Source organism: Oncorhynchus mykiss, chromosome 1 (assembly GCF_013265735.2).
Source record: "Oncorhynchus mykiss isolate Arlee chromosome 1, USDA_OmykA_1.1, whole genome shotgun sequence".
Lineage (NCBI taxonomy): Eukaryota > Metazoa > Chordata > Actinopteri > Salmoniformes > Salmonidae > Oncorhynchus > Oncorhynchus mykiss.
The window spans coordinates 83,757,938-83,770,437 of record NC_048565.1 but is presented as its reverse complement, the minus strand read 5'-3'; the positions used below and the strand labels follow the sequence as shown (position 1 = coordinate 83,770,437).

Sequence of the window (12,500 nt, the reverse complement as noted above, 5' to 3'; positions counted from 1 at the left end):
TAACGACCCTCTCAGATGACAAGGGTTTCCAAGGAGGTTTCAACCGAGGGACAATGCATCCCTAACACACACACGCACACACACACACACACACACACACACACACACACACACACACACACACACACACACACACACACACACACACACACACACACACACACACAAATACACAAACACACACAGCTCCACAGAGTGAGAATCCATCCCTAGCATCCCCAAACAGAAGAGAAAAAAAGTGTCTGCATCTCACCAAAATATTAGACACATCCTAACGATGTGCCTCCCCACAATGCACCTCTGAAAAGAAGGGACATTAGAATCTACACACGACGTTCTCACATCCTCGTTGAATGTCACAGACAGCAAACAGGTGCTTCTGCTGTCAATACTGTCAGTACTTTCTCCTGAAATCATGAGTCATTTCTCAACAGAGGGAGAGTGCATGACTTATTTGAAAGTATTTTAAAAGTCATTCCTGATAAAGTAGCTCTTAGGCTGCTTTCAGCTCTGATAATCCTCAAAAACATCTTCAAAACCAGACTGACTACAGTCTTACTAAAACTGTCCCACGGTGTGCTGCGCTTACGATAAGACATAAAAAAACAGGCTTCCTTCCTGGGCTGTGTGTGTGTGTGTGTGTGTGTGTGTGTGTGTGTGTGTGTTTCTCTGAAGTTCTGTGCATAGTATTCTTTTCATTCATAGAGCGCAGCCTTCCTCTCAGTCTCCTCGCTGAACTCAACTTCAAAGAGTCACACACACCGACTAAACAGAGCGAAGCACAAATACTATAACTACAACAAACACTGCAGCTACTAATAATACTATAACTACAACAAACACTGCAGCTACTAATAATACTATAACTACAACAAACACTGCAGCTACTAATAATACTATAACTACAACAAACACTGCAACTACTAATAATACTATAACTACAACAAACACTGCAACTACTAATAATACTATAACTACAACAAACACTGCAACTACTAATAATACTATAACTACAACAGAATCAAACAGGTTCACACAAACACTATGACTACTACTACAACTACTACTGCTACTACTATTACTAATACTACTACTGCTTATGCTACTACTACAACTACTACTACTGCTACTACTATTACTACTACTACTACTGCTGCTGCTACTACTACTACTGCTACTACATCAACAACTACTACTATTACATCAACAACAACTACTACTACAACAACAACTACTACTACAACAACAACTACTACAACAACTACAACTGCTACTACTACAGCTGATGCTGCTGCTACTACATCAACAACACCTACTACAACAACAACTACTACAACTACAACAACTACTACTACTAAAACAACTACTACTACAACACCAACAACAACAACTACTACAACAACAACAACAACTACTACAACAACTACTACTACTACTACAGCTGCTGCTACTACTACTACTACTACAACAAAAACAACAACAACAACTACTACTACTACTACTACTACTACTGCTACTACTACAACTACTACTACTACTACTACTACTACTGCTACTACTACTACTACAACTACTACTACTACAACTACTACTACTACTACTACAACTACTACTACTCCTACTACTACTACTACTACTACTAGTCTAGCCTGTTAATGACTACCAACACTCTACTTCTCCCCTCTCTCTGAGGAACAGCAGGTGCAGACACATGACTGTAAAAAAAATGAGAGAGAAAGAAAGAAGGACACAGAAGGACCCTTGCACTACCATGGCTAAAAAAGAGAAGGGTGTCTGTTACCGTGGAAACTGGTTTCTTTAATGCTGGTTTGGCCACCTCCTTGCACCCCACCTGGAAACACAACCCCACCCCACACAACACACACACACAGATATACACACAGACACACAACACACACACACACATCGTTTGTGATTTAGAGGTTGCACAGCCCAACACAAATAGTAATAATAACAATCAACTCTACTTGTATCAAATCTTTCATTCAATGTTTGTATTCTAATAGTTGTATCCTGAAACTGTTTCCAAATACAAACACAGTACACAAAACACAGCTAAACAGCAGAGATAGTCATCATAATAATAATACATTCCACTGTAAAGCACCTTTCATACAGTACATTGTTTGTATCCTGGCATCCTGAAACCAGCAGCCCAACAGCCAGGGCTCGTCTCCTGCTAGGCTACTGTACTGTATCACTATCTGTCTGGAGCTAGACAATAGACTCCAGGGCTAACGGCTCAGGCAGCTTTACCTTGTCTGTCCTCAGAGACTGAGCCTCCAGTTTGGGTAGCATTATATTCTACAAGGTACCGGTGGCCATCTTGATTTGCTTTGCTCCCCTCAGCCTCTAGATAGAAGTATAGCTGACTACTACTACAGCAGTCTCTGAGAGGAGAGCTGAGCTCTCTACTACCATCACCAGAGCAGAGAGAGGCTGCCTGCCTGCCTGCAAGACAGACGCTGTGTCGAGAACAGTTGCTGCTGCCGCAGACACGCACACATACACACACATAAACACACAGACATACACACACAGACACACGCTCACACTGCATGCCTCTCGCAGACGCAGACTGAGCCCCGTCAGCCAATGGGGTGAGGGCGTTAGCGGCTTGTAAATGATCTCCCATGCCTAGTCCCTCCTAAACAAAGAAGCTGCTATGTAGGCTTTTACCCTAGCCCCTACACATGGAGAAACACGCAAACTGTGGACCGGACTATACACACGCATCGGACTGGAGCTGAGGACAGACAGTTCTGAGCTGGGTCTGGCTGTGATAATAACCCTTTAAATGCCATTCACACACTGGGTGCAGTAAACAAGTTATTTAAAGAGCTGTTTATAAATGGATAATACAACATGATGGAATAGTTTATTCATTAAATGAGGCCTAATGCATGTATTCTATTCTATTCATATGGTGGTGGAAAGGATCAACGTTAGACAGAAAATCTAATTACCCTGAGATGACATCGCATGAGAGACAAGTACATATCCCTGGATTAATTGTTTTGCATCTTAATGAACCCTGACTGTAATGCAAAGCACACACCCCTGTCTGCTAGCATCAGTCACAGCTCCAACGATTCCTCCAAGTCACCTGATATCAGTTCAAACTGCAAACACTTGTCAAGCCTCTGTAGTCTCCTTATGCTTGCTTTTTATCAACTCTTTGTCATAAAGCTGTGAGAAAGCGTCTTTGTTAAAAAAAAACAATTCAAAGTATTTGTTTTATAACGATATTATCTAAAAAATATATTATCATATTATCTAAACTGTGTTTTCTGGCTGTGATTTCTCTAAACTGTTACTTCTCCAACCAATATACACAAAACATGACAGAATCGACCCTAAACCATAACATGACATAATCTAATCCACCCTAAACCATAACATGACAGAATCTAATCCACCCTAAACCATAACATGACATAATCTAATCCACCCTAAACCATAACATGACAGAATCTAATCCACCCTAAACCTTAACATGACAGAATCTAATCCACCCTAAACCATAACATGACAGAATCTAATCCACCCTAAACCATAACATGACAGAATCTAATCCACCCTAAACCATAACATGACAGAATCTAATCCACCCTAAACCATAACATGACATAATCTAATCCACCCTAAACCATAACATGACAGAATCTAATCCACCCTAAACCATAACATGACAGAATCTAATCCTCCCTAAACCATAACATGACAGAATCTAATCCACCCTAAACCATAACATGACAGAATCTAATCCACCCTAAACCATAACATGACAGAATCTAATCCACCCTAAACCATAACATGACAGAATCTAATCCACCCTAAACCATAACATGACATAATCTAATCCACCCTAAACCATAACATGACAGAATCTAATCCACCCTAAACCATAACATGACATAATCTAATCCACCCTAACCCATAACATGACATAATCTAATCCACCCTAAACCATAACATGACAGAATCGAATCCACCCTAAACCATAACATGACATAATCTAATCCACCCTAAACCATAACATGACAGAATCTAATCCACCCTAAACCATAACATGACAGAATCTAATCCACCCTAAACCATAACACACTTTTCATGCTTGGTCGTGTTCATTAGGCACCATACGGAAGAAAACGGACTGAAACAAGTAGGGACAAGCTGCACTTGTACAATGAGCCATCATTTTTGTTTTCCATTGTAAAATGTTTTCAGGTGTTTTCTGTTGCATATCATAAAGAACATGACCCAGCAGTGTGAAACGCCAAAAACAGTCAGGTGGTTGACTTCAATTCTAGAAGTGTAGCAGCACTTGGATCACCAATCCACAAATGTAAATCACCAATCCACAAATGTATATCACCAATCCACAAATGTATATCACCAATCCACAAATGTATATCACCAATCCACAAATGTAAATTACCAATCCACAAATGTAAATCACCAATCCACAAATGTATATCACCAATCCACAAATGTATATCACCAATCCACAAATGTATATCACCAATCCACAAATGTAAATTACCAATCCACAAATGTATATCACCAATCCACAAATGTAAATCACCAATCCACAAATGTATATCACCAATCCACAAATGTATATCACCAATCCACAAATGTATATCACCAATCCACAAATGTATATCACCAATCCACAAATGTAAATTACCAATCCACAAATGTATATCACCAATCCACAAATGTATATCACCAATCCACAAATGTATATCACCAATCCACAAATGTATATCACCAATCCACAAATGTATATCACCAATCCACAAATGTATATCACCAATCCACAAATGTATATCACCAATCCACAAATGTATATCACCAATCCACAAATGTATATCACCAATCCACAAATGTATATCACCAATCCACAAATGTATATCACCAATCCACAAATGTAAATCACCAATCCACAAATGTATATCACCAATCCGCAAATGTATATCACCAATCCGCAAATGTATATCACCAATCCGCAAATGTATATCACCAATCCGCAAATGTATATCACCAATCCGCAAATGTATATCACCAATCCGCAAATGTATATCACCAATCCACAAATGTATATCACCAATCCACAAATGTATATCACCAATCCACAAATGTATATCACCAATCCGCAAATGTATATCACCAATCCGCAAATGTATATCACCAATCCACAAATGTATATCACCAATCCACAAATGTATATCACCAATCCACAAATGTATATCACCAATCCACAAATGTATATCACCAATCCACAAATGTATATCACCAATCCACAAATGTATATCACCAATCCACAAATGTATATCACCAATCCACAAATGTATATCACCAATCCACAAATGTAAATTACCAATCCACAAATGTAAATTACCAATCCACAAATGTAAATTACCAATCCACAAATGTAAATCACCAATCCACAAATGTATATCACCAATCCACAAATGTATATCACCAATCCACAAATGTAAATCACCAATCCACAAATGTAAATCACCAATCCACAAATGTATATCACCAATCCACAAATGTATATCACCAATCCACAAATGTAAATCACCAATCCACAAATGTAAATCACTTTCCACAAATGTATATCACCAATCCACAAATGTATATCACCAATCCACAAATGTAAATCACCAATCCACAAATGTAAATCACCAATCCACAAATGTAAATCACTTTCCACAAATGTATATCACCAATCCACAAATGTATATCACCAATCCACAAATGCATATCACCAATCCACAAATGCATATCACCAATCCACAAATGTAAATCACCAATCCACAAATGTAAATCACCAATCCACAAATGTAAATCACAAATGTAAATCACCAATCCACAAATGTATATCACCAATCCACAAATGTATATCACCAATCCTCAAATGTATATCACCAATCCAAAAATGCATATCACCAATCCACAAATGTATATCACCAATCCACAAATGTATATCACCAATCCACAAATGTATATCACCAATCCACAAATGTAAATCACCAATCCACAAATGTAAATTACCAATCCACAAATGTATATCACCAATCCACAAATGTATATCACCAATCCACAAATGTAAATCACCAATCCACAAATGTAAATCACTTTCCACAAATGTATATCACCAATCCACAAATGTATATCACCAATCCACAAATGCATATCACCAATCCACAAATGCATATCACCAATCCACAAATGTTAATTACCAATCCACAAATGTAAATTACCAATCCACAAATGTAAATCACCAATCCACAAATGTAAATTACCAATCCACAAATGTAAATTACCAATCCACAAATGTAAATCACCAATCCACAAATGTAAATCACTTTCCACAAATGTATATCACCAATCCACAAATGTATATCACCAATCCACAAATGTAAATCACCAATCCACAAATGTAAATCACTTTCCACAAATGTATATCACCAATCCACAAATGTATATCACCAATCCACAAATGTAAATCACCAATCCACAAATGTAAATCACCAATCCACAAATGTAAATCACTTTCCACAAATGTATATCACCAATCCACAAATGTATATCACCAATCCACAAATGTATATCACCAATCCACAAATGTAAATCACCAATCCACAAATGTAAATCACCAATCCACAAATGTAAATCACCAATCCACAAATGTAAATCACCAATCCACAAATGTATATCACCAATCCACAAATGTATATCACCAATCCTCAAATGTATATCACCAATCCACAAATGCATATCACCAATCCACAAATGTATATCACCAATCCACAAATGTATATCACCAATCCACAAATGTATATCACCAATCCACAAATGTAAATCACCAATCCACAAATGTAAATCACCAATCCACAAATGTAAATCACCAATCCACAAATGTATATCACCAATCCACAAATGTATATCACCAATCCACAAATGTATATCACCAATCCACAAATGTATATCACCAATCCACAAATGTATATCACCAATCCACAAATGTATATCACCAATCCACAAATGTATATCACCAATCCTCAAATGTAAATCACTTTCCACAAATGCAATTCCCTATCCACAAACAAACACCTTTTGATTTGTATTTGTAAATCGAGGGCCTTAAGTAAAATGACTGCCATAATGGTTTGCACATAGGAGAGATATGCGCAAACATGACCTGCAACTCCATATTGGGAAGCGCTTAGGTCACCTGACTTTTGGCAGGGATTTGAAGACAAGAAAAAGACAAAAAGTTATCACATATAGAAAGCGATTTGTATTTATAGAAGTTCCAAAAGAATAAAGACATTTCAAATGTCTATATACAGTGTTGTAGAGATGTGCAAATAGTTAAAGTACAAAAGGGAAAATAAATAAACATAAATATGGGTTGTATTTACAATGGTGTTTGTTCTTCACTGGTTGCCCTAAACTTGTGGCAACAGGTCACAATTATTGCTGCTATGTTTGCACACTCTGGTATTTCACCCAGTAGATATGGGAATTTATAAAAATTGGGTTTGTTTTTGAATTCTTTGTGGATCTGTGTAGTCTAATATTGTCACACATTGGGCAGGAGGTTAGGAAGTGCAGCTTAGTTTCCACCTCATTTTATGGGCAGTGTGCACATAGCCTGTCTTCTCTTGAGAGCCAGGTCTGCCTACGGCGGCCTTTCTCAATAGCAAGGCTATGCTCACTGAGTCTGTACATAGTCAGTTTTCCTTAAGTTTGGGTCAGTCGCAGTGGTCAGGTATTCTGCCACTGTCTCTCTCTCTCTGTCTCTCTCTCACTTTCTCTCTCTGTCTCTCTCTCACTTTCTCTCTCTCTCTCTCTCTCTCTCTCTCTCTCTCTCTCTCTGTCTCTCTCACTTTCTCTCTCTCTCTCACTTTCTCTCTCACTTTCTCTCTCTCTCTCTCTCTCTCTCACTTTCTCTCTCTCTCTCTCTCTCTCTCACTTTCTCTCTCACTTTCTCTCTCTCTCTGTCTCTCTCTCTCTCTCTCTCTCTCTCTCACTTTCTCTCTCACTTTCTCTCTCTCTCTCTCTCTCTCTCAATTCAATTCAAAGGGTTTTATTGGCATTGGAAACATATGTTTACATTGCCAAAGCAATCTCTCTCTCATTTCTATCCATCTCTCTCTTCTTTTCAAGTTCAATTTCAATTTAAAGGGCTTTATTGGCATGGGAAACATATGTTTCTCTCTCACTCAGATCCTCCCCTTTTCTCTCTTTCACTCTCTCCCAGAAACTTATCTTCCTTTCCCCTCACTTTCTCAGCCCCTTCTATCCTCCCTCTCTCCTCTCTAAAGACAACCATGTGGTGTCGGCCTCTCTCCCCTCTAAAGACGACCATGTGGTGTCGGCCTCTCTCCTCTCTAAAGACGACCATGTGGTGTCGGCCTCTCTCCCCTCTAAAGACGACCATGTGGTGTCGGCCTCTCTCCTCTCTAAAGACGACCATGTGGTGTCGGCCTCTCTCCCCTCTAAAGACGACCATGTGGTGTCGGCCTCTCTCCCCTCTAAAGACGACCATGTGGTGTCGGCCTCTCTCCTCTCTAAAGACGACCATGTGGTGTCGGCCTCTCTCCCCTCTAAAGACGACCATGTGGTGTCGGCCTCTCTCCTCTCTAAAGACGACCATGTGGTGTCGGCCTCTCTCCTCTCTAAAGACGACCATGTGGTGTCGGCCTCTCTCCTCTCTAAAGACGACCATGTGGTGTCGGCCTCTCTCCTCTCTAAAGACGACCATGTGGTGTCGGCCTCTCTCCTCTCTAAAGACGACCATGTGGTGTCGGCCTCTCTCCTCTCTAAAGACGACCATGTGGTGTCGGCCTCTCTCCTCTCTAAAGACGACCATGTGGTGTCGGCCTCTCTCCCCTCTAAAGACGACCATGTGGTGTCGGCCTCTCTCCTCTCTAAAGACGACCATGTGGTGTCGGCCTCTCTCCTCTCTAAAGACGACCATGTGGTGTCGGCCTCTCTCCTCTCTAAAGACGACCATGTGGTGTCGGCATGGCGGAGGCCATACCAGGACAGGGGAACAAACTCAGGCAGCCTCCCTCTACCACTCTGACACCTCAGCCAGCCAACCCTGTGTGTGTTGTGTGTGTGTGTTTGTGTGTATGTTTGTATGTGTGTGTGGCGTAGCTCAGGTACTAAGACAACAGCTGATCAGTGTATTCATAACAGCCGCTAGCAACAGGCAGCATGCCAACCACAAACAAACACACACGGATACTTCTCGTGATGGGTAGACCAATGAATTAAAAGGACAACATCGCAAGTACAACTACGATATGTCAGTGTTTAACAGACTACTGTTCTCATTTTCATAAGAATCATAATTCTACTTTAACAGTCCATACAATAACATTAAAATATGCTTTATAATATGCTGTTAACTTCATCAAGGTGCAGAGGAAAATAAAAATAGTTATAGTTATAGTTGTACAATTACCTTGAACTACAGGCGGTTTTTGAGGCAGGTTAGGAGAGGTGTAACATTTCACAGAAGAGGAGAGTCTAGATGCAGACAAGGCTAAATTGAAGTCTGGACTCAATCACTGATTACAGAGCTAGTGCTATAGGTAGATTGTGACAGAGAGAGAGAGAATGATAGAAAGAGGGAGAGAGAGAGAAAGAGAGGAAGAGAGAGAGGGAGCGAGAGAGAGAGAGAGAGAGAGAGAGGGAGAGGGAGAGAAAGAGAGGGGGAGAGAGAGAGAGAGAGAGAGACAGAGAGAAAGAGAGAGAGAGAGAGAGTGTGTGTGTGTGTGTGTGTGTGGGAGGGTGACTAATCAGAGCAGTCTGAGGTAGTTGGACAGGTTTGTCTATTTAGGTCAGTGACCGACTGTGTGTGTTCAAAACAGGTCATGTTGTTTTCTAGTCACGTTTACTATGCATCACACACACCTATCAACTGCCATCTGGTTACACTAACAGTCATTTTCTCCATGGATCTTACTAGTTACACAATGCAAAACCTTCTGACAACACCAGCCAGCACAAGCCCAAATCAGATCATCTGCAACGGGTTGGACTGGTTACCACTACAACATATAGCCTAATTCTTTCTCAGTTGTTCACCAACACTCAGATCTTTACAGTCACAATGACATGTAGCCTACAGCTGAAGATCGATTTCATAAAGTCTGAAGCCTTTGAGGGTATGGACGACTTTAACTACTACTACACACACACACACACACACACACACACACACACACACACACACACACACACACACACACACACACACACACACACACACACACACACACACACACACACACACACATGCACCCTAAAACTGCAAATTAACCCTGAGACACCAGGCGTGAGGAAAAGTGAAGGCCTTAATTCTGCACGAAAGGCAGTGAGGCAGAAAAGCCATGTAGAGGATGAACACAAGACATTGGCTCATACAGAACGTCCTTGGGACAGATCATACTACATAGTAACTACAGAACGTCCTTGGGACAGATCATACTACATAGTAACTACAGAACGTCCTTGGGACAGATCATACTACATAGTAACTACAGAACGTCCGTGGGACAGATCATACTACATAGTAACTACAGAACGTCCGTGTGACAGATCATACTACATAGTAACTACAGAACGTCCGTGTGACAGATCATACTACATAGTAACTACAGAACGTCCGTGGGATAGATCATACTACATAGTAACTACAGAATGTCCGTGGGACAGATCATACTACATAGTAACTACAGAACGTCCGTGGGACAGATCATACTACATAGTAACTACAGAACGTCCTTGGGACAGATCATACTACATAGTAACTACAGAACGTCCTTGGGACAGATCATACTACATAGTAACTACAGAACGTCCTTGGGACAGATCATACTACATAGTAACTACAGAACGTCCTTGGGACAGATCATACTACATAGTAACTACAGAACGTCCTTGGGACAGATCATACTACATAGTAACTACAGAACGTCCTTGGGACAGATCATACTACATAGTAACTACAGAACGTCCTTGGGACAGATCATACTACATAGTAACTACAGAACGTCCTTGGGACAGATCATACTACATAGTAACTACAGAACGTCCTTGGGACAGATCATACTACATAGTAACTACAGAACGTCCTTGTGACAGATCATACTACATAGTAACTACAGAACGTCCGTGGGACAGATCATACTACATAGTAACTACAGAACGTCCTTGGGACAGATCATACTACATAGTAACTACAGAACGTCCTTGGGACAGATCATATTACATAGTAACTACAGAACGTCCTTGGGACAGATCATACTACATAGTAACTACAGAACGTCCGTGGGACAGATCATACTACATAGTAACTACAGAACGTCCGTGGGACAGATCATACTACATAGTAACTACAGAATGTCCGTGGGACAGATCATACTACATAGTAACTACAGAACGTCCTTGGGACAGATCATACTACATAGTAACTACAGAACGTCCGTGGGACAGATCATACTACATAGTAACTACAGAACGTCCTTGGGACAGATCATACTACATAGTAACTACAGAACGTCCTTGGGACAGATCATACTACATAGTAACTACAGAACGTCCTTGGGACAGATCATACTACATAGTAACTACAGAACGCCCATGGGACAGATCATACTACATAGTAACTACAGAACGTCCTTGGGACAGATCATACTACATAGTAACTACAGAACGTCCTTGGGACAGATCATACTACATAGTAACTACAGAACGTCCTTGGGACAGATCATACTACATAGTAACTACAGAACGTCCTTGGGACAGATCATACTACATAGTAACTACAGAACGTCCGTGGGACAGATCATACTACATAGTAACTACAGAATGTCCGTGGGACAGATCATACGACATAGTAACTACAGAACGTCCTTGGGACAGATCATACTACATAGTAACTACAGAACGTCCGTGTGACAGATCATACTACATAGTAACTACAGAACGTCCGTGTGACAGATCATACTACATAGTAACTACAGAATGTCCGTGGGACAGATCATACTACATTGTAACTACAGAACGTCCGTGTGACAGATCATACTACATAGTAACTACAGAATTCAACTGAAACGTTACAGTGGGAAAAAGACCTAGTCACAGCCAAACCCTCTCCCTGGGTTTCTGTCTGTCTAATAAACTTGGCTCTCTGTTTCTCTTTCTCTCTCTCTCAGATGTGTTGGCTGAGTAGGTTAGTTGTTACTCATGTCATCCTTCCCAGTCGAAACAGTTTGGAAAAGTGCATATATTATGCTGAGATTTTGTGACGTTTTTGTTCATTTTGGACTTCAAAGGGTTTTGATGCAAGTTGCACCAAACATCTTAGTTAGATGTAAATTTGAGCGACTAAGATCTCATCGTTAAAAATGTCAAAATTAATTACAGATTTCTTGAGTTAT

General features: G+C 40.3%; 1 protein-coding gene across 5 annotated transcripts in view; it reads right to left on the bottom strand.

Moving 5' to 3' along the window:
• The window catches only part of LOC110530841 (methylcytosine dioxygenase tet3-B), a 76,198-nt gene that overhangs the window by 27,619 nt on the left and 36,079 nt on the right, over window positions 1-12,500 (bottom strand). For 2 of the 5 annotated variants that reach the window (XM_036987128.1, XM_036987134.1), the window contains exon 3: window positions 1,802-1,852. The exons of 1 other annotated variant lie outside the window; for it this stretch is intronic. In XM_036987128.1, coding sequence (XP_036843023.1) covers window positions 1,802-1,852 — 51 coding nt within the window. Of the gene's footprint in view, window positions 1-1,801; window positions 1,853-2,128; window positions 2,652-12,500 lie in introns of those variants that run through there. 2 more of the 5 variants (XM_036987152.1, XM_036987161.1) reach the window with 2 other exon arrangements.